The 23,555-nt window shown below is 35.8% G+C and overlaps 1 protein-coding gene across 1 annotated transcript; it reads right to left on the minus strand.

The window, feature by feature from the left end:
- Nucleotides 1–9,661: 9,661 nt before the first annotated feature.
- On the minus strand, nt 9,662–11,995 carry LOC149162607 (adenylate-forming reductase 03009-like). Its single transcript, XM_089435747.1, has one exon. It carries the CDS (start codon nt 11,722–11,724, stop codon nt 9,865–9,867), a length of 1,860 nt encoding a protein of 619 aa, XP_089291873.1. The 5' UTR covers nt 11,725–11,995; the 3' UTR covers nt 9,662–9,864.
- Nucleotides 11,996–23,555: the final 11,560 nt, after the last annotated feature.

Raw genomic sequence — 23,555 nt, forward strand, 5'->3', positions numbered from 1 at the left:
TGAGCTTTACTTTTTCATGCTTTTATATTTGATTTTAAGATCCTCATTTAATTGCATTAACTGAGATTCCTAAATATCATTTTAAGAAATTGATTTAATCATATTTCAAGATTGAATGGTTGAATATTTAATACATGCAATGACTGAGTTATTTTCTGCACACTTTACTTGCTTTTCTAGGACATTAGAAGTCAAAGTATAAATAGTTGCTTACACATCATCTCAAGAAGGTAACACTTCATAATTGGAGGCTGGAGTAACTAAGTATACATTAGCTGTTTTTGATTTCATAGGTTAGTTGAATTTCATTTTCATTATTTGATTTCATAGATTAGATGAATTGGTTTTCATTATTTTGTAGTTAGATTGATCTAAACTGAAAGGCAATTTCTAGCACATACAATGTACACATGCTTCACAAGTTTACGAAACCCCTAGGTTGACAAATTAAATGACAGACAATCACTTTGCCCCAACATTTTGGCACCGTTGCTAGGGAATTGTGCATAGGAACTAACTTTTAGTTTAGAGTGTATTTTATTTGTTTTTGTTTTTACTAACCATTTATGGACAAAGGATTTAGAATGCAGCCCAAAGACTACATTGAGGAATGGTATCAAGAAGTGGTTACGCCACAATATTCATCAATTCTTCAAGAGATCCTTGCAGCAAATCGAAAGGTCAAGTTGATTTCGCATATCTTTACAAACAATTAGGTACATTTTTCAAGTTGGGATATGAGCATTTCAAAAATTCTAATCCACAAATGGCTTCATTGGAAGCATGAATATACTTAAAAAATAAAAAAGTAGTTTTTAGATAGATAGGAAAAATAAAAATAAACTTTTATAGTTTTTAGGATAAATTTGATGTTTTATGGTGCAGTAAGAACCACCCATATACTAACCCTTTGTAGGAAAAATTTGCAATAAAACAAATGGTTGAGAACAAGGAGCACAAGTGAAGATCACAAATGATAATTTAAGGTATGAGATCAAGTCTTTTCATTTTATTTTTGCAAAATTTACAGAGGAATCGGTTGATAAAATATTGACTATGCTAACAAAATAAATCTCTCACGTATGCTCTCCTTCTGCACTTCGTGTGACCTGGAGGATCAGAAAAAGAAATTGTTTTGTTAGTATATCATAAAAATTATTTAGCTACAGAATGCAATTTTGCAGCTAATTTCTATTTTCATGATTTGATTTTTCAATAAACTTAAACAAACAAAAAAAACAGACGACAATCAACCAAATAGTTCGACATATTAAAATATCTTGGAGATGGAAGAAAGCACTAGTCGATCTAATTAGAGAGAATTGAACCTATTTTTGAGCTTGCATTTAACAACTAATATGAGGTTTCAAGAGTTGTATGCCCTTTTTAAACAAGAATAAGAAATTGTGGAAAAATGTATTACAATACGGAGCTGGGATGCTGTTTCTCATCATCAAACCATCACGAAGATCTCCACTGTGACTAAAGATATCGACAAACATCTAGCAATGTCAGGTCTGGTGCACATGGTCCAATTTCAAGTGCAAATTTGGAAGATCCTGAACGGAAACAAGTAGGTTATCAGCCAGAAGGAACTATTTCTGTTTATTAGTTTGCTTCGAAAAACCAACTAGATCTTTAAACCAGACTAGACCTGTGTTTGAAGCCAGTGCTCTGCTCTAGATTTCAAACCCTTGTATGTCCTGAAATCTTGAACACGAAGGGAGGCTGAAAGGCCGTTGAAACTAATTGGAGAGGTGGCACAGAATAGAAAAAAAATCATGGCAGAAGTAGATGATGTAGCAGCCCGTCTACATGCAATTAGAGAGAAGCTGTGGTTGCTCATAAAATTTCTGCAAGAATTTCCCAAGACGATCATGAACCAGTAGGCATAACCAACAACAAACCTGCAAATAAAAAAATCCAACCACAGCAATCGATTTTTGTTGCTGGAGCATCACAAAAAACGTAACTGTTTTGACACATGATTTTAAAATGTGTTTTATGAGCAAACCAAGGAAAATTAGAAAAATCCAAGACATGGGTGTTTTCGAAAAGAGGGTGAATTAGATAACCAAAAAATGGTTTTCTCAATTTCACAACCGTTTGAGAGAAATCTAAGATTCTTCAGGACCCTGTTTCGTTGATTTCATGAGGAAAAATGATTTCTAATTAATACACTGTGAACTGTTTGAACATGGCACGTTGAAGAGGGAAGAATTCAAATTAAAAACAAACTCTACTGTAGCATTTGATCCACATGGCACGTGATCTAAGAATCCAATTTAATTCATACCCACTACGTAGTTAGTAGATCTCACTGAAGCCACAGGTGTTCAAAATGTGCATGCATTTATCACTAATTTCCTCCTCTCTTTTTAGCGCAGACGCTGCCATTGGAGCTGATATCAATTTCATAGACCACCAGAGGAGGCAGATCCACCACTCTCACGTGGCAATTGCATCAACGCTGGCCATTTCTTCCTCCATCAACACTGCTACAAGCAAACCTCAAAGAAAAACCTCACACGCTGTTTGATTTTTATAATTCGATTTTTTTCATGGTGGTGTCATTATTACAAACGGTTTTGTAAATATTTTTTCTTTTTCATGTTGTTTTATAACATCATCTTTTATATATAGTTTTAATTGTAAATATTTTAAATATTTTTGCCATGATAAAAATTTTTTGAAAAAAAAAAAAAACTGATAGGGTGCTTCATCTACAGGATTGCGGATACCCACAATGCCTTAACAAGAATCCTGTAGATGGCAGGATCAAATCTTGTGGACATGCATTTTTTTCATAAAGTATTTTTATATGATCATGAGCCTTGCAGATACAGAAGCCAACGACATCACAAAATGAAAAATCTTATGCCATGGCACAACCAAAGAAGATCGACAAGATTTTAGCTACAGAAACTGTGCACATTCTGCAGCTGAACAACGATTTTGCAGCTAATCAACAATTCTGCAGCTATGCATTTAACTCAATGATTTATTTGTCAAACAATGCATTCTAACCAGAAATTCATGATCAACATGCCATTTCATCTGCTTACATCATCTTTCACTGTAGCATCATGTTCCCATGCCACATTTTACATGACAATTTTCACTGTTTCATAAAAATTTCAAAATAGTCTAACTTTCTCATACGACATCGGAATTCAATGATCTACAAAATGAGGAAGCTATTATAAGATTTTGAAACAGTAAAGAATGAAGAAATTTCTGAAAAGAAACAATAGATAACTTGAGGCACTAATTTCGACACAAGTATAAACTCTTTTGGTTTTCTTTCATGAACTTGTTTAATAGTATTGATTTTTATTTATTTATTTATTTTTTAATTTTTTTATGTAAATGTCATTAACAAAGAGATTGATCACCTCTCTATTTTGATAACCTTACAATCCATTGGAGAAGAAGTACTAGTTTTTGCAGGTTCCAGGAGGAAGAACAGATGACCATAAGCAAATAGTGTCTCTCAAAGACCACATTTATTTCATAAGAAAATGATCAGAGCAGCAACAGAGATGAAACATCAATGCATGAGCACATGCTAATGCATATCAGATCCAACAGTTGCAAGCCTTTCAGATGCCAGTGTTTCCATTGCAACCATAATCCTTTAGTCAATAAAACCTTCATCTCATTTCCTTTGTAGTCGCATTGCATTTCACTTTGTCAGTCAATGAAATTCTCATCTCATTTTCTTTCATTGCTCATTTTTATTCATATAAACTATATTTTCCTGCCTTGCTTTCACTATCTCATAACCCATTTTCATAAAGACTTTCAGCTCACTTACATGCTAATTTGTCCTTTTACTTTCCATTCACTTGTCATTTTCCTTTCCGTGAAATAAACCTTGATCCACTGCAAAATTTTCCATTCATAGTCCTTCAAAATCATTGTTTCATGTTCATGTTAGATGATGGAGGATTCCTTAAGGCCTTCCTTCTAACAAGCCTTGGCCTATCGACATCGACACATTTTCTAGGTCCAAGGCTAGAGTCCTCATTAGTACCTTGAGGCTTGTATGCCTTAATGATAGGCTCTCTCGCCAACAATAATGGGGATACATCAATGTCCCTTGATCGTTGGATCTTGCAAGTGGATCGACATCAGCTCATTTATTTTCCCTTCACAAGATGTACTTAGGTACCTTGGCACTCGTTGACATTAATGGCGAGTTTTTCACGCATTGGTTAATGACATTCATCAATGGTCAGTAATCCAATGACCTCTCTTCATGCTCAACACTGACACATTTATTCGCATGACTAGAGTTGTACCATCAGTTTTATAGTGATTGAAGACTATATCATTTCAGCATTTTGCAGTAGATACAACAGATTTAGCAACAAAAATAAAGAATCCACTTCACAACCTCATCCACCATTTATGCAACCAAGAAGTAGATGAATTCTACCTTTCATTCCATGATCCAGAAGCAGCCACACTCTTCAATTTCCATAACTCAAGCACATTCAAGGTAAGTGAAGGTATGTGGTTTTCTAATTTTTAGTCATGCAATTCCTTAAAATACTAAAATTATTGTAACTTTGGGAAATTCCTCACTTTCTCTTTCACATTGTCGTATCTTTAGTTAGGGGGAAGGGACATCATTTCATATTCATATATCATACACCATCACACATTTTCATTTCATCCTAACATACTTGTCCTAATGAATTATATGATTTGCAAAAAATGCCTAAATTATGAGCGCACTATATGGTGATTTTAAAGATGCATTCTTAAATATGTTCAATGAATCTTGTTGCAACAAAAAGAAACAAGGTATTGAAACACAAGAACCAACCAAACATGTTACAATTCAATGTATGACAAGGAATACTTTGCAAAAATAAATAAAATTGTCAAATGCAAAGTTTAAGGACATATGATATAAGCCAAGCTCATTCAAAAGCAAAGACGCTGCGAGCAAATCAAAGGAATTAATGAAATATTTGCATGAGGACATGCAATTACTCTAGTTGGGGGGTATGTGGCCTCCAAAATGTCTTCAAAATGACATCTACTTTCACCTTTATCGCCACCATTTCACTCACATGTCACAACTCCATAACCATATAACCTTTCATTAGCCAGGTCATTTTCTTAAATATATGGGTTAGGATCCTTATTTACCAAAGTTATTTATTTTATGTGTTTAAAGTGAATTTATGATTAAAAACTAGGAAATTAACATGGTTTCATGTATCTATATATGTGGCTTGAGTTTCATGACATATGTAGGTCATTTGGAAGCTTCCAAGGCACCCTTATGTGGCCTCCAATGCTCAAATTCGAATTCCCTTCAAAGGAGATTTGGATAAAGGTCAAAGAAGGACATGTGTCCTATTTGGATTGTAACTCCATGAGGTGTCTCATCATTTCTTATTTGGATTAGAACTCTATGAGACACTTAAGGGATATGTGTCTCATTATGAGCTATTTGGTTGTAACTATATGAGATTTTAGTGGATCTTCATTAAATAGGAAGTTACTTATGTACTTGTATAAATAGGGGAGCCTCTCTTCTAAAAACTGGTGTGTAAAATTGGAGTTATGCTTAAGCTTTGAACACATAATTAGATTGTGGCACCTTACTCATGAATGTTCCTTCATTTTGAATTGGTTTAGCTTACATATGGAGCATCTCGATTTACCATCTCTCACACTTTTAGATCAGCTACCTAAAATGTGTGAGATTTAGTTACTTTTATAGATTAAAGTTCATTTGCTTTTTTAGTATTAGTTTTAGAATGATTGTGTAATATTTGCTTTTCTAAAAACATTTCAATAGGAAAGATTTATGTATTTTCTAATTGGATTAAGTTTGAGGCAAGGGCTCATAGTTATTTAGTTTCCTTTCATGTTCTGTTATTTACTTTCTTAGATCAAAATATCAATTCATTGTATAATTGAATAAAAGATCAGGCCAAGAAGGTGACTTCAAATTGGGTGATTGAATGTTCAACCTATGCAATCATTGAGCTTTACTTTTTCATGCTTTTAGATTCGCTTTTAAGATCCTCATTTAATTGCATTAACTTATATTCCTAAAGATCATTTTAAGAATTGATTTATTCATATTTCAAGATTGAATGGTTGAATATTTAATACATGAAATGACTGAGTTATTTTCTGCACACTTTACTTGCTTTTCTAGGACATTAGAAGTTAAAGTATAAATAATTGCTTACACATAATTGGATGCTGGAGTAACTAAGTATACACTAGTTGTTTTTTATTTAATAGGTTAGTTTAATTTCATTTTCATTATTTGATTTCATAGACTAGATGAATTGGTTTTCGTTATTTTGTAGTTAGATTGATATAAACTGAAAGACAATTTGTAGCACATACAGTGCACGCGTGCTTCACAAGTTTACGAAACCCCTAGGTTTACAAATTAAATGACAGACAATCACTTTGCCCCAACATCTATTCTTTTATTATTTCCTTTCTTCAGTCAAAATCAGAAAAGAGAAAGCCTCTGGATACAACTAGCAATATTATATGATAACTGTTACAATTTGGCACATAATACACAAAGATGGAGATTTCAATAATGTTTCTTTGTTTAACATCAACATGATTTAGGATGCTTTGTGCACCTCTCTGTTTTTCACTACATCATCAAGGACTGTAGTTGCTTCATGCAACATGCCCTCTACATGCAACATACTCTCTTTATAGAGGGAATTCAACATGTATAGATAGCAATATCAGTGCATTTCCCACTTTGTACATTCCATCCAGGTGTTTTTAACAACAATCATTGTACCAACTATAGAATATTTCTGAGAAACATTCAATCTGTGGAACTCAAAATGCTTGCTTCTCAATCTATCTATATCATTTTCATTTTCCTCAATAAAGGCTTCATCAGAATCTTCTCTATTGTAGTATACTACCCTAGCAAGCACAACCAAATTTGTTTTTTTATCATCTAAGTCAGTAAGCAAATCTCTCCATATTCACAAATTTGTAGCCAAATGACCAACCTAAATGCCAAAACATTTATCCTCTGTGTTTCTATTTTGGGGGCAAAATGGATGCATATCTGGAACATATGCTTTCATCTCCAACATATTTCTATCCTCATTCTTACCATCTGTATCTTCACATTGACACTCCGTTCTACTTACTACAGTTGTTCCAAAATACAAAAGTCAATGAGAATGATGATGAGAATGTGGGTAGGTGCCTAATAAGCATGCGTTATGTTTGAGCCCTGATCATCATCAGCTCAAAATAAAAAACAAATGCAACCATACAGTGGAAGGCCAATATGGTTGCAACACTATGAGCTTTTATGATACTAGGAGGGTCCTTTGCCAATTTGATATTATGTGTCCCTCAAAGGCATCTTACAATTGAACATAAGCCTTGGAAAACTGCTTTGGCGCAAACTTGTGCAAAATCCAAACACATATGCAAGTGTCATTGGAAATACTTACAATGTTTCCTTTGCAGCATCTGGTGCAAATGCTAGTTTACTTTCTTTGAATATGATAAATTATTTTAATTTGAATAAATTTATTTTTAATAATAATAATAATAATAATAATAATAATAATATTGATAACTTCTTCTAGAGTACTCTGTGCTTTCATTGAGGTGTCCAACTTTTCTAAAGAACACTTCACCTATCTTTAAAAACAAAATACTAAAAATAAATATGAGTGAAATATTTGCCCTAGACTTTAAACGTCTAAAAAAACACAAAATACTAAAAAAAATAAAAAAACATTATCAACATCATTTTTATCTATAAAATTTTATATTTTATAATAATAATAATTTTATATATAATTATATAAAATTTCCTTAATTAATAATAATAATATATTTTAAACTCACGTAATTTTTATATTTTCTTATCTTTTCCCATAATCACATTAATGCGCAAGTATCTTAAATTATACGTTCGAATGAAAATACGTTTTATTTTTTCTTTCCAATCAAAATATATTTTATCTTTTGAGATGCCCATTATTACTGATAAGACCATACAAAATTATTATTACACAAATTCAAAACTACATCCATAACAAAAAAATTATATTAATATGCTTATTAAGGAACCGTCACTTCGAAAAAGAAAAAATAAAATAATACTTCCTTATGTTGATAAACAGGCAAATATCAAATTAAAAAACATTTGAATTTGACTTTCTTCAAATGATCAAAACCACAATTATTACTCGTAACATTACAAACAATGATACCTATAAGGTAACATTTCTCATGATCGCACGTTGGACTTGAAATATTGATGAAATGAAAGCCAAGTCAGAAATACAGTGAACAGAAAGACAAGTGAGCCATCACATTATCAATTTGAAAATATGCTTTTGATTTTTAAATGGGGTTTCGTTGATTAGATTAGATTAGATTAGATTAGATTGGATTAGATTAGATTAGATTAGATTATATTATATTATATTATATTAAAATAAAAGTTATTATATAATAATATAAAGTTATTAAAAATGGTTTTTTTTGGATTTTTTTGGTTATATTTAAGGGTGGAATGTAAAAAGTTTTTAATCATTTATCAAGATTCAAATTCCATGATAATCTGGTCATGAAGTTATGAGCGTTTTAAATTAGGGTATATTAAAAAAGGTTGTTAAACATTTAAGTTTTCAAGTTTTTAGTTTTAAGTTTCAAGTTTTTCATCTTGGATTTATTTTGGACCAAATCTTAATTTTGGTTATTTAAAATGAGTTTTTTATTGTATATATGGATTCAACATTTGAGACATTTTGAGGTACTCAATTTATGGAGTCCTTTGAAAAATTTAAAAGAGTATGATCCAATGGTGGAAAATGAAAAGTGTTTCACCATTTTTTCTAGTCTAAAGACATGAGGCACTTTGAGGTAGTGATTCAATGTGTGCTTGTAACCAAAGAGATTATATTAAATGGTCTCATGACCCAGGAAGACATAAGCAATTCAAAGCCCACCCCCATATCTTGATTTTATAAAAAATCAAATTCTATTAGCATAATTGTCTTTTGAAAAATTCATTTTAGGCATGCCATGGTCCTAAACTTCTAGTAAAAAGAAAAAGAAACACATTAAAAAAAACCAACCATACTAAGGGTTAAAGAGACCCAATTAAAATTTTAAATTATAAACTAATCCCACCAACCTTAAACAAATTAATAAATAACCACAAAAAAGCAAATTATAATTAATACAACCCAACTAGAAAAAGAAAATTATAATAAACCAAATACAACACAAATATAATTACCTATTAAAAACAATCTAAGTGGTTTGGGCTTACTAATCTATTAAGGTTAGCCATTATTGTAATGTGAGTATATTGCATAGCCTATGATAACGCAGTGACACTAAGAGTAATGTAATGCAAAGCCCATAATAATAAGTTATAATTACCCTTTAAAAAAACAAAAAAAAAATCTTTTAAAATATAAAGTTTAGCATATTTGCGATGATGAAAATAAGATCGATTTTCTCAATCATTAAATCATATTAATTTAAATTCTTTAGAGATATACTACTTTAATATTAAAAAAGGTAAACGCACATCAACCCGGGATAGTGATAATGTGAAATCGGCCGCTAACCACAACAATAAATGAAAACAAAAACGTTCATTTGCATTCCATATTAGTCTTATGATTCAGCGTGGTACATCTTACCTATATTTTGATTTAGTGAACTATTGCTAATAGAGTATCAAAGACTCAAGGGAAACAGATCAGCGTAATCTTTTCTTCTTCCTTCCATCCTACTTGCGATGAACAGAAGGCACATCCTAAAGTACCAAGTTTAAAACAAAAAGAAACAAACGCTGAATACAAACATCTAAGAGTCCCAAATTGGGCCAAAGGCCGGAATGCCCGCAGCTTTGCATCCGTTCACCACATCCCTGCTTCCGCTCGGGTTGCTGGTCACGATCACCACCTCGGCTCCCCACGTTCGCACTGCCTCCACTGTCATCTTCGAAACGTTTGGGCGACCAAACACAGCTGTGTCATGGATGATCATCTTCTCCGCAGGGTAACTCTTTACCTTTTTCACAATCTCATCTCCGAAATTCTCTTCAATTCCTTTGGCCACCCAGATGACATATACATCGGCAGGGCAAGGTTGCAGCATAAAGGAGAGGAAAACGCAGATACCCGAACCAGTTGCCACAACTACCACTCTTTTATACATGTTTATCAGGTAAGGCAACCCTGCGAAGCGAAGGCCACGGACCCACAAGTGTGTGGGAGGGTCCGATACGAGTCCTCGGGTGAAGTCCCCAACGGCGCCGGCCAACATCAGATGCTCCTCCTTCCCGTCGGATATAATCCCAAACGCGTGCCATTCCGACAGAGGCGATCGGCTGATTCTGCCCAGGATGCCTGATTCTATTCCGCCCTGGAATTTGATTAGGCTCGCGTGATTAGAAGGCGCCGACACTTTCACCGGAACTCTTCTCACGAACAACCATGGGAAGATTATAGACAATGTTATGACTAGAGTGAACCAGAATTCCTGCTTCTTCACAACACTCGAACCGCGAACGTCATAGGATTTGTCCACTGGATTGTAGCTTGCAGTGAGCATAACGAAGGCCCAGAGCAAAACAAGCGCAGACCAGCCGGCAAAGCGGTGAAATCGTTCGAAGATATTGTGGTGCAGGTGACGGACGAGTGGAAATGCTGCGAGTGAGCTTATGACAAGGAGTCCCAAGATGGCGATTGCAACTCCTATAATCTCATCGGAACTGCTCTCACGGTGGGAAAGTGTTTGAAGCAACGAGTAAATGAGCCACAATATGGACGAAACGCCGCATCCGCTGTGAACTCCTCCCACGCACTGGAGAAATGATGTAGCGGCCGTCTTTACCGGAAGGGGAACCCAAGACCACCGACCTAGCAGCTTCACTGTGAGCCAGAAAATGCATCGAAGAAAAGCCTCGCTTCGGCAGAGCACCGAGGCGAGAATGTTCCCAATGGAGAAGAGAGCGGCTTTGTCTTTAGCGTAGGGGAAGTATCCAGTAACTGCCGCTACCAATCCAACTAAATTCACTGTCAGACACAGAGCGAAGAGGCGTTTGTAGACGGTGAAGAGGCCTTGATCTAACAATATCACAGACAGACGCGACTCCGTTGACTTTGTCCCCGACACATTCTTGGCTGGCGGTAGTGGCAGCTGTTGCTTGTACTCTTCGTTGCAGCGATTGGTTTCGTCGGGAATATGAGCCAAGGTCGCGCCGTTTTCCACCAAGACGTTGGTGTAACCACTCGATAACAAGGGCACCGGGTCTTCTATGTCATGATGACGTTGACAGGCACTAGAGGGATGGAAGTCTTGGTATTCCGCCTCCTCGTCTTCGATATCTAGATCACAGAAATGGCTGCTTGCACGACTATGGGTTGCGGAAAAGAAGCGGAGTGACGAGGAAGCAGATTCAGCTGCCAGTGGATGTGGAGCAACTTTTGCTGAAGAAGACAAATTATTCACAGAAAAAGCAAGTGTTGGGAGGCGGCGCCAGTAGTAGGAAGGGTGAGGAGCTGGGTCGGCCATGTTGTTGCCATCATGAGCTTCTGATCCACCATTTGGATTTGCGGTATCAAGTAGAGGTGGGAGAGGATGACTAGAGGTGTTCCTATTGATTTCAAAAGAAACCCCACGACAGCTGGAGAATCTCGGGACTTGCAGATCGGCTGCCATATTTATATCTATGGAGCTCAGTACTACTACTGCGTTACTACGTCAATAAATAAGCAGCAGCAGCAGCTCAATTCGATTGACAGACAAAATCTATCACCATACACACACAAACAATTTAGTGCAGAATGTGACAAACTGAACCAGAGAATTGGCCTGGAATTGTTTCAGGTTGGAAATTATATTGGAGACGGCCAAGACCAGTGACTATGTATGTGCCAGATAAAACAGGAATCACGAAGCAAAAGGAGTACTAGAAAACTGCATTGCATTGCAGGGATGGAATCCAACTAATGAATTGAAATGAAATGTTTGATGTCTTTATAGTTGGAGCAGGATGGTCTGTTTGAGCCATTTGGCACAATATCTCATACGAAAATTGCGGTTGACTTGACTTGAGGTCTATACAGTAGAAGTGAATGGAACGAACGAACAAAGGGAAAAGGATCCGGACACTCATGCAGCCCGCGATAGTGGGCCACTCAGCCGTAGCCTATTCTTGACAATTTTATTTTTTAACTTTTTAAGGTACATTTTCGGAATATTTTGAAATTTAATTAAAAGTGAGATCTGTAGATATGGTAGTCATATTCTGCGAATGCTTCATGCTTACAATCACTGAAGATGCATCGACGGAATCATGAGGGTGGGTAGTGCCAGTGGAATATAATATTCACGGTGAGACTTTATTTAATCTTCTTGCCTGGTGTCAACATAATAATAATAATAATCTGTTTCTTTTTCCAGTGGAGTGGAAAAGTGAATGAAAGAGCAAGTGCCAGCGATTCCAGAAGGGTAAGAAGGATCACAAAAGCGATTCTAGAAGGAAATTGAGAATGACAGGAGACAATATATTCAGTGCCCACGTTTCCCTGTTTTAATCGCCTCCCTTGACTTGACTTGACTTGGGATTTGCTGAAACTGTTGGAGTTCATGCTCTTCGACTTGCAGCAATTTTGTTTGGGCATGACCGACTCAACACCCACTTTGCCAGTCGATTGTGATGGATTGATTCCACATTCCCAACTGTAATCAAAATGAATATAATTTTCTCTTTACTTACATTCTTGAATGCGCGGGTTTTTCATGATATCACGAAATAATAAAGAAATGAAAGAGATGTTGACAGTATGATCGCAAAACAACGAGGAAGAGGTTTCCACTAACGACGAAAAATTCATCGATAATTCATGGTTATCCCTTCACATCGGTCATTCATCTATGATTACATTACACTCGGAGAATTCTTTTTACTAAAATATGACTGTAACGATTCTTTTGATTACTTTTTGAAAATGTGGTTTTCAATTTTTGAATCATTACTAATGCGTTTTAATTCAAAAATAATTTTAGTTTTATTAAATCTAATTAATTTTATCAATAATTCTTTGTTTTTTAATTTAAAAATAATTTTTTTAACCTATAAAATAGAGTTTTAACCCCGTTAGTATAATATTTTAAAATTGAAGAATCATGTCTCTTAGATATTTGATTTTGTAATTTTTGTTTTTAATTTTTTAAAATTTGATAATGATATTTGAATTTATTAAATAAAATTTAATATATAGTTTATGTGGATTTAATGATTTAGAGCTTATGTTTCTTCATATGGGATGTATGTATAGTATGTATGCTTTCTTAGACTTTAAGAGTTAAATAGTTGCAAGGAGGTGGGTTCATTTTCCCACAAACAAGAGGATAATATACACCTAAGTTTTGTCTTATTTGGTTGTGATTTTAAGCTTACATCATCACTATTATTATTATTACTATTATTATTAAAACAAAAACATTATTAATTATAAAAAAATATTATCACAAGTAAAAGGGACGAAAATGACTCTCCCGATGGCTAGGGTTTAACATTGCAGCTCGCTTGCAGCCGTAGGGATTCATGCATTCGATGTGCGTGATATCCAAATTATCTGTATCTAATTTCCTTGCTATGCAAATGGGTTGGGTTGGATCTGATTGGAGACAATGCTGTAAGACATTTGATAGAATTTGATCCAACTAATGATTCATCTTTCAAATGGTTGGAACTAGATTTCCTTCTCCCCTTGGGAGGATTAGTAGGTCAATCTGGTCTCTTATATGTTGTTTCATAGTGCCATGGTTGTTATGGGATGGTCTGGTGTTTTTTCCTTGCAGATATGATTATTCCTTTCACAGTTCCACAGTTCAATTGAAGCATTTATATACGATTTGGTTTTAAGGAGATCACAAGAAGGGTTTCATAGTGTCTAGACCTGTCGACGGAAAGGACCACATAAATGGGGTTTGTGAGCTATGTAGTTATGGACTGCCTAAGGGCACGGGGCTCTTGTCCTATACATCTCTTGCACAACCATATCTGGGTTATGGCAGCAATAGTCTTTGGTTTCTAGGTGGGCCACTATATTATGCTGCAAAGAGGCTCGCTCCACAGAACCCAAACCGATATCTGATTGAGTCGTTCCTAATTTTTGCAAAAAATCTTATAGGGAGATCACATCTTTTAGAGGTCTAGGGCTTAGATCGAGTAACATGTCTGAAAAAGAAGCTGTAAAAATCCACAAGTATCCTGGAAAAATCCAGAGTTTGACTTATGAAGGAAAAGGCTTACAAGATGACAACCGACTACAAGGTTATGACATAGAACATAACTCCTCCATCTTCATGACCCTGAGACTACATGGAGGAAGTCCTAGAATGTGTATCTGCAATTCTCCAAATCCCCCACATGGGTCCTCCTCTTCTACCAAAAATCCCAAGGCCTCGGTTTTGTTCAAGGATGTGGTGAAAGGGAAAGTTACCAATCTAGATAAACAAACCCCCAATATGAAAACCGCATGTCCTTACCTAGTTGAGAAGATGGAAAGAGCACCATATATGTCAGTAAAATTTCCATAAGTAAGTGGCTTTTTCATGGTTCTCTAAGCTATAGCTCTTATCTCTCGCTTTAATGGCTATTAGCCCAAGTTTGAGGATCTTCATCAATGGATCTACCTCAACCAGACCAACAAATGTGATATCTACCTATGTGCAAAGATATTTTTTTGGTTCAATTAGACAATCAAGAAGATCTTGAATGCGTCAACAACGAGGGCCCATGGTTTTGGGGAAGGGCATGTATCTTCTTAACTCCATGGTTTCCTCCTTTTGATGCCACAACAATGGTGGTCTCGAAGATGTTGGTAGGATACGGCTTCATAATATCCCTCTTCCTTTCTGGCACCACCAGGTTTTAGAAGGTACTGGAAATACATTGGGGAAATTTTTGAAGATGGATAAAGAAAGAGTTGAAAAATGTATCTTTAATTTTCTCGCATTTGTGTGGAGATAGACCTAAGCAAAGGCTTACCAGATCACATCCATCTGGTTCATCAAGATTTCAAGTGGACATAATTGTTAGATTTTGAAAACATTAATTTCAGGTGTTAGATCTGCCATCAGGCAGGGCACCTGCAGAACTCTTGCCCTCAAGCGAAAAAAAGGACAAAGAAGAGATCCCAAAAGCCAAAGGGATGGAAATTTCCAGATCTTCCCTCTTTAGATGACGAAGATGAAGAATTGGATGAGAATTTTCAACAACTAAAAGAAAAAAATCATCCCAAGTGGAGGAGGGAGAAAAGAAGAAGTGTTCGGTCAATCATGTTGAGAAAGATAATGATCTAGCAATGATTAAGGTTTGTGAAATCGGCATGAGGAAAGCCGCACCAGCCAAGGAACAATTGGAATAAAATGTACTCACGATTTTGAGAGTTCAGACTCAGATAAAGAAGTTCCAACAAAAAAAGAAATGGAAATTGTAATGGCAACTCCAGATTTCGAGGTTTGGAAAAAAGTGCGAATAAAATAAGGTAAAAGAGAGAAACTCAATTTACATGGGTAAATGATATTATTTGGTAGATAATCTATGCTTGGTGTCTAAGGCACATTCAGTCGTCAAAACAATAGACGAATGCACACATGTACACATGTAATTTCTTATTTTTTAATATAAATTTATAATTTTTCCTAAAAATAAATAAATAAATTATCACAAATAAAAAAATATTAATTAAACTAACTAATTATATTATTAAACTAACTAGTTTCATATTCAACTCACTAATACCATTATAACCTAATCGATGTAAAAAAAGACATGGCTATAATTAATTTAACAATTACATGTTATTGTACTCATTACCACTATAACTTTTCGTAATTACATAAATTCCCCTTTGATTAAAAATATGTATTTTACTTTTGAATCATCTAAAATGAATGTCTTTGTAGCATCATAACTGTCCTATGACTTTTTGTAATTACACAAATTCCCCTATCATTACAAATATGTATTTTATTTTTGAATCATATAAAATGAATGTCTTTGTAACATCAGAGGTGTTCTTAGATAGAGATATATATACAGACTCTTTTTAAATATATCTTTCAAGTTTTATTTAAAGATTTGAAATATACATGTGGATTTTCAACACCAACATAGCCTTTCATTGATATGAAGTAACTATAACCTTGTGTTTGTATCAATTTAAATTTATTTGTAAGTGCTTATTCTAATTCAACATTGAACTCTTTAGGTACTATAATTTATTTCCATATATGAACCTCTTCAAGTCTTGTGCTCTTTTTGATTAGTAGGGAAATATCTTATAATGTAGTCTTATTTTTTTATATCAAAATTTAAAAAATATTTTTTATAATTACATTAGTTGTATCAACTAAGTCTATTGGAGGATATCTCAAAACAAAAGCACATCATCCGTATATATAGCATGAAAATATAAATGCAACATATAATTAGTCATACTAATCTTCAAATGTTTAAAAATTTGAACATTTTTTGTGTAATTTGTGTGTTTTGAATAATTTTTGTAGAAACTTGCAATCTTTTGGCCAAATTAACATTAGTGAATTTATGCTCACAAATAAAATTAATAGAAACAATCACCTTCTTTTCTTGAATACATCCATGGACCTATAATATGAATATATCACATAAAAAATAAAGCCCTAATTTTTTAATCCATGTTCACAATATGAAACCTTTTATCTAAAAACACCTTTTCATATTGTTCATTAGAAAGTGCCATCAACTTATCATAGTTTAGAAAAATTCTTGAAAATGAGCACATGGCATCTTGAATTCCTACTACCTCTACTTTCTATGCCATTCTCCATATCTCCATATATATGGAGACCCTCGATTTTTCTTGCAAGTACATATTGCTTGTGGAAACCTAAAAAATAGAAATAATGTTTAAAAGGGAATCACTTATTTTACAAGAAGGTTATTTTATGTATTTAGGAGTCGAGACAATTAATGTAAAATGTTCATAGTTAATATTTTTTTTAAATGAACACATCACCTCTTGAATTCCTACCTGCCTACACTTTCTATGCCATTCACCATAATAATATTTTTTTAATGTACTTTCCAATACTAAAACCCTCCATTTTTTTGTAAGTACATCTTGCTCGTGAAAACCTTAAAAATAGAAATAAAGTTTCAAATGGAATCACTTATTTTACATGAAGATTATTTTACGTATTTAGGAGTTGACGTAGTTAATGTAAAATGTTCATAACTTTTACTATAATACTTGGATTGTATATTATATTCCCAATTTTAAAATGCCAAAGCTTCTTTGCATCTACCGGCACAGTTTGAATGAAATATATGCACTTTATCAAAATAGATTCAATCTCTAAACTTGGCCGTCATCACTAAAAAAAAATCTTAAAATTTTATTTTAAATCAATAATATTTCAAATTCTTGAATTTCTTTTTAGATTTATTTATTTATTTTGTAAGTCAAAATTTTCTATTAATTCTTAAAAATGATATATCGTGAGGATATCTTCTTCCATATAACTAAGGCCACACTCCTATTGGATTTGTTGTCATCAAGTACAAATAAAAGAACATTGATATCATTAAAAAAACTATAGGACCATATGTGGATGGCCCAGAAGGCCCAAAATTGTTCAAAAAACAAAATACAAACCACTCTCCTCATTACACATTAGTATTATCAGGAACTTGGTCAGCATTACATCCCTCAACGGGGCAGTTAAAAGCATCATGAACAAGGGATTCCTTATGAGCCATGCGGCCATCAAATTTGTCTACCCAATCTCGGAGCCTATTTTGGCTGTGACAAAGTGATTCCCATCGGTCAAGAATGTGGCACTAGTTATGTTGAATATCATTATTGATAATTTCATTCCTCTCATTGTGTCGGTCTCAGGCTTGTTGGTCAAGTGATTCATGGAAAAGGAAAATTTAATCTTCAATAAAATTGAAAGGGGGAGGCGGGTCCACCCGCCGGAGAGAACCACTAATCAATTGATCTAGCTCACTCTCGTTTTCTTGTTTCCTTGCATGGTGACGATCGCTTGAACCCTTTGTTTGTCACCCCACCGCGACCTACCTCACTGACACTGCATGGGGTAGTCATGCACACTACTACTCAATGTCAAACCACAACTCTAGGTAACACTACAACTTCCTGCACCCTCGTCTCCCGCACACACTGACATCGAAGGGTCCCAATTATCCCTCCTCCATCACCAAATAAACACTGTACCCTCTCCCTATTCAATGGACTCTGCTCCCTCAGCCTACCCATATTATTGGATACTCCAATGCTATCCACACTCCAGGTCCAAAAACAAAGTTCAATTAATGCACCCACAAATTCCCTAGTGCGCCACTCAACCGAACCCCCACCCAAACTTCACAGATGAACCAAAACATTGGGTTCGTGCAAGATACTAGTACCCAAACCTCTCGCGGTTGAAAACAACTACCTTCCCATCTGAGACTAAAACTAGAGAACTAAAGAAAACACACTCACCTGGGCCACCCACCAAAGGAGAATAGGCCCGAAAAACATTGCTCACACTAAACTTTAAGCCACTTACCAAATCATACACTGCAAACACTGTGATAAGCAAGAGAATCTCAATTACCTAAGAGTTAGATCTATCTCTTTCTCTATTGGCCTCAGTGTCGCTACTCCCGGGTCTCAGGGATAGCCTCTCACTTTCTATGACAAAGCTTAGAGCCCGACTACTAGAGGGTGCCAAATACCAAGTGCAAGCCAACCCAGGGTCCCATAGTACTGTTTGAGCTACCACTACATGTAGAGCGACTTCATAAGGCCAGTATGAAACCACAATCATTATTTTCCACCAGTGAAGAACCTAACTTGACTCTCGAGATAGGCTGCTCAAATGAACCAAGTAGGTAATTTTGCCCAAAATCCAAGCAATCATTTCCTGGTTATTGCATCCACTTGCGAATGTCATTACCATTAGAATAATAACCCATGTTATTTCGAGAACATTCCCCTACAGGCCACTATGCCCTTTGTACTCAACATGCTTAATCGTCATTGCTACCACATGGGGGGGTGAGTGATTAATGCCTTACTCCAGCGTACTTACGTTGTTCGTCACCCCTAATGGAGAGGATTTATTAGTATCCACCATCATTTCTAAGGTTCCAGGTCTTGTGAATCCAAATCTAGGGGCCAATAAGAGGCAAAACCATGATTTGATTCTAGGAGTCCCTAGTTGGGGAGCCACTTCACCACAATATTTCCTTTTGGTTTGGTGTGAGAAGTTATTACATAGGGAAAGGTGTAGGAATTTACAGGGTAAGTTCCTTAAATAGAACACCAAAGGACACCGCTCACAAACAGATCACAGATCAAGACACCAGTACTTTTGATGTGGTTAAAACCCTCAAAGAGGGAAACAGTCCACGGCCTGAGCCAACGCGACCACTTAATTTATTAATAAAAGAATGAAAATTTACATAAGCTTCTCTCATGAACGGTTAACCTACAAATGACCCTCCATGCTCTTTAAATAGAGATCATGGACCAATCGGGTGTTAAGCCATGGATCAAGTGTCGATAATACCGAGGAGAGAATGAACCGTCGGATCACTACATATCGTGACCGTCGGATTGTAAGTTACAAAATGTACATAGTAAAGAAACACACTTTACCTAACTCTATACTAGACCAAGTTATACTTAACTATTTCCTATGTGTCGGAATATCCTAACATCCCCCCTTAAGAACAACTTGGGATAGGATTGAAGGATTTACAAATATGACACGATAGGAGAAGGAAGGAGGCACTAGAGCCTATCCCCCCTTAGTGACAACTTCCTGAACTCCAACCATAAATCGAAGTTTAGTGAACTTCGCCTCTGTGAGAGCCTTTGTAAAGATGGCTGCAACTTGATCATCTGTTGAACAATATTGCACTTCAAGAACATGGTCGTGGATGAGCTTTCTGATGAAGTGCATGTGCAGTTCAATGTGTTTGCTGCGCTGATGTTGGACTGGATCTTTGCATAGTTGAATGGCACTTTGATTATCACACCAAAGTGTAGTCGGATGCTGCTGCTGAAAACCAAACTCTAACAGGATCTGACGAAGCCACAAGGCTTCCTTACTAGCTTCTACGGCACCACGATACTCTGCTTCTGCTGAAGAAAGAGAAATGGAACCTTGTGTCTTGCAAGCCCATGTAATAGGTCCTAAACCAAGAGTGAACACATAACCTGCAGTAGACTTCCGATCATCAGGGTCACCAGCCCAATCGGAATCAGTGAAACCAACTAATAGAGGAGATGCTTCGGCACTGTAATGAATCCCAAACTGAACTGTACCTCGAACATAACGAAGTATTCTTTTAGCTGCTTTCCAATGACTTTCACGTGGGTTTTGCATAAACCGAGCAACAAGGCCAACAGCAAAGGAAAGGACAGGACGAGTATGGGTTAGATACAAAAGTTTTCCTACAAGTTGACGGTATAAGGTAGCATCAACTTTAGGAGAAGTACAAGTGATTGAAAGTTTGACTCTAGACTGAAAGGGAGAAGGGGCTGGCTTACAATCTTCCATGTGAAAATGGCGTAGAATATCACAGGCATACTTGGGCCGGGAAAGGGAAATACCTTCCTTGGATTGCAAGACTTGAAGACCAAGAAAATAATGTAAATGTCCTAAGTCTGTCATTTCAAACTTCCTTTTAAGGCTAGTCTTCACATGGTTTATAAGGTTGGGATCACTACCAGTCAGGATAAGATCATCAACATAAAGAACAAGAATGATAAGAGACTTGCCCACTTTCTTGGTGTAGGCAGTATTGTCAGAATGACACCTAGAAAAGCCATTTTCTAAGAGAAAGTTATCCATATTGGCATACCAAGCTCGAGGAGCTTGCTTGAGACCATAAAGGGATTTCTTAAGCCGACATACAAGGCTGGAGTCTGTTTGTATAAAGCCAATAGGTTGTTCCATATAGATTTCTTCATGCAAGTCCCCATGCAAGAAGGCGGATTTAACATCCATCTGATGGACTTCCCATTTGAAAGAGGCAGCAAGGGAAAGAACAAGGTGGATAGAGTTCATTTTGGCAACAGGGGAGAAGGTTTCAATGTAATCAATGCCTTCAACTTGTGAAAACCCTTAGCAACAAGACGAGCTTTATGTTTATCAACTTTCCCATCTGGTCCATACTTGGTTTTGTAAACCCATTTGCATCAAACAAGTTTTCGTCCCTTTGGTAGAGGAACAAGATCCCATGTATCATTTGCCAATAATGAATGATATTCTTCATTCATAGCTGCTTCTCAATCTGGATGGCCTGAAGCTTCTGCAAAGGTGTCAGGATCATAATTCACTGAAGCTTGAGCCAGTAAAGAAGAGGCTCTATCAAACTGAGAACGTGTACGTCGCTGATCTGTAGGATCACCGACAAGATCACCTGCTGCATCCTGAGTAGCACGGACCCATTTTGGAAGCTGAGGAGATGAAGGAGGATCCTGAGAAGGTGGGGGAGGATTTTTATCCTCGCTTTCATCATCTGAAGAAGAAATATTTTCAAAAGTAGAAGAGATAGGGAGAGGTGGCACATTCGCCGAACTAGGCTCGTAGGCCGATATATTTTCAGCAAACTTTACATCTCTTCTAATGATAACATTTTTGGACTTAAGTGGAATAAGTCTATATCCTTTGACATCTTCAGAATATCCAACAAAAATACATTTTTCACTCTTAGGTTCTAAAGCTTTATGTTTCTCATCTAGAATATGGGCCCATGCTTCACTTCCAAAAACACAAAAGTGACTTACATCTGGTTTAATTGAGCTCCATGCTTCTTCTGGAGTGATATTCTTTAAAACCTTAGTAGGAGTGCGATTTATTATGTAATTTGCACAGTTAATTGCTTCTGCCCAATAATTAAGACTAAGTCCTTTAGATTGAAGCATACAATTAGCCATTTCCTTTAAGGTGCGATTCTTCCTTTCAGCTACACCATTTTGTTGTGGAGTATATGGAACAGTATGTTGCATTTGAATTCCATTCTCAGTGCAAAAGTTGATGAATTTGTTGTTAACATATTCTCCACCATTATCAGATCTTAGCTTAAGAATTTGATGTCCAGATTGTTTTTCAACAAAGGCCTTAAAGGCCAAGAACATGTTAAATACTTCACTCTTGAGTTTTAAGAAGTATACCCAAGTGCGTCTGGAGAAATCATCAATGAAAGTTAAGAAATACTTGTAGCCAGAGAAGGAAACAACTGGAAGTGGACCACATAAATCACTATGCACGAGCTGTAGAGGGGCTGAGGCGTGCCAAGAGGCACGTTTTTCAAAACTGTCCCGATGATGTTTTTCGAGTACACATCCGGAACAAACACCATCTCTGCAAGATACCATTGGAAGACCTGTCACCATATTTTGTTTACATAGATTCTAAAGAGAGCGATAGTTTAAGTGACCAAATCGATCATGCCAAAGTTTGCTCACTTCATCATTATGAGCAAAAAATACCGCGTGAGGATTTGATGATCCAAAGTTGTGAAACTTATACAACCTTGTAAAATCATCAGCAATGCCAGTAGCTAAAATCTGTCTAGGATCTCTTAGGTCCTTAATTACAACATCGTGAGGTGAAAATTCAACGATTTTACCTTCACCTGAATGAGTTATTTGATATAAAGATAGAAGGTTGCAGGATAAGGTTGGAACACATAATACATCATTAATCTGACCATTGTCTATATGAACAGTTCCAGTCCCTACAACACTAAGAGATCTATCATCACCAACATATATATTTTTGGTGTTACAATCATTTAAAGAAGAAAACATGGCTTTGTTTTTGGCCATGTGATAAGAAGCTCCAGAATCAATGAGCCACTCATGAGAATGAGAAGAAGAAGATACATTTAGTGCATAGCCAGACCGAGATGCTTGACAACCACATGCAGAAAGTGCCATTCCTGAAGATGAAGTTGAAGTTGAAGAGTGCTCCAAATGGATGTTATGCGTCTTCATTGCTGCTTCCAAGGCTTCCATCTTCTTAAAGCATTTGGATTCTAAGTGGCCATCTCGATTACAAAAGTTGCAATGTCTATCAGTCTTCTTCCCTTTGTTTTTATTTGTCTTATAATTTTGTTGAAATGATTTTTCATTTTGAGGCTGAAATTGCTTAGGACCCTTGTTTGGTTTAGGACCATTCTTTTTAGGATACAACTTCTTAGGATTCTTTGGATTTGGTTGCTGCTGGGCGGCTAACGCTTTCTTAGAAGAGTTTCCAAGATTAAGAAGACCAAGGTGTAAGAGTTTTTCTTGTTCTCTTATTAAAGAATCACAAAAAGCATCAAAGGAAGGGGACTTGTAGTCTTGTCCTTGAGAAATGAAGGCTTCTCTTGTAGAATGGAAGGTGGAAACAAACACAGAGTAGGTTGGTCCCAACTTAGTAAGAATGGAATAGATAAGGTTACTATCTTCTTTCTTAACCTTAACACC

This window comes from Pinus tabuliformis, chromosome 5_2, assembly GCF_031772625.1.
Source record: "Pinus tabuliformis cultivar Carrire ecotype Pingquan chromosome 5_2, CPIR1, whole genome shotgun sequence".
Lineage (NCBI taxonomy): Eukaryota > Viridiplantae > Streptophyta > Pinopsida > Pinales > Pinaceae > Pinus > Pinus tabuliformis.

Coding starts and splice junctions, on each gene's coding strand:
- LOC149162607 (XM_089435747.1), bottom strand. CDS start 11,724: ATGGCAGCCGATCTGCAAGTCCCGAGATTCTCCAGCTGTCGTGGGGTT.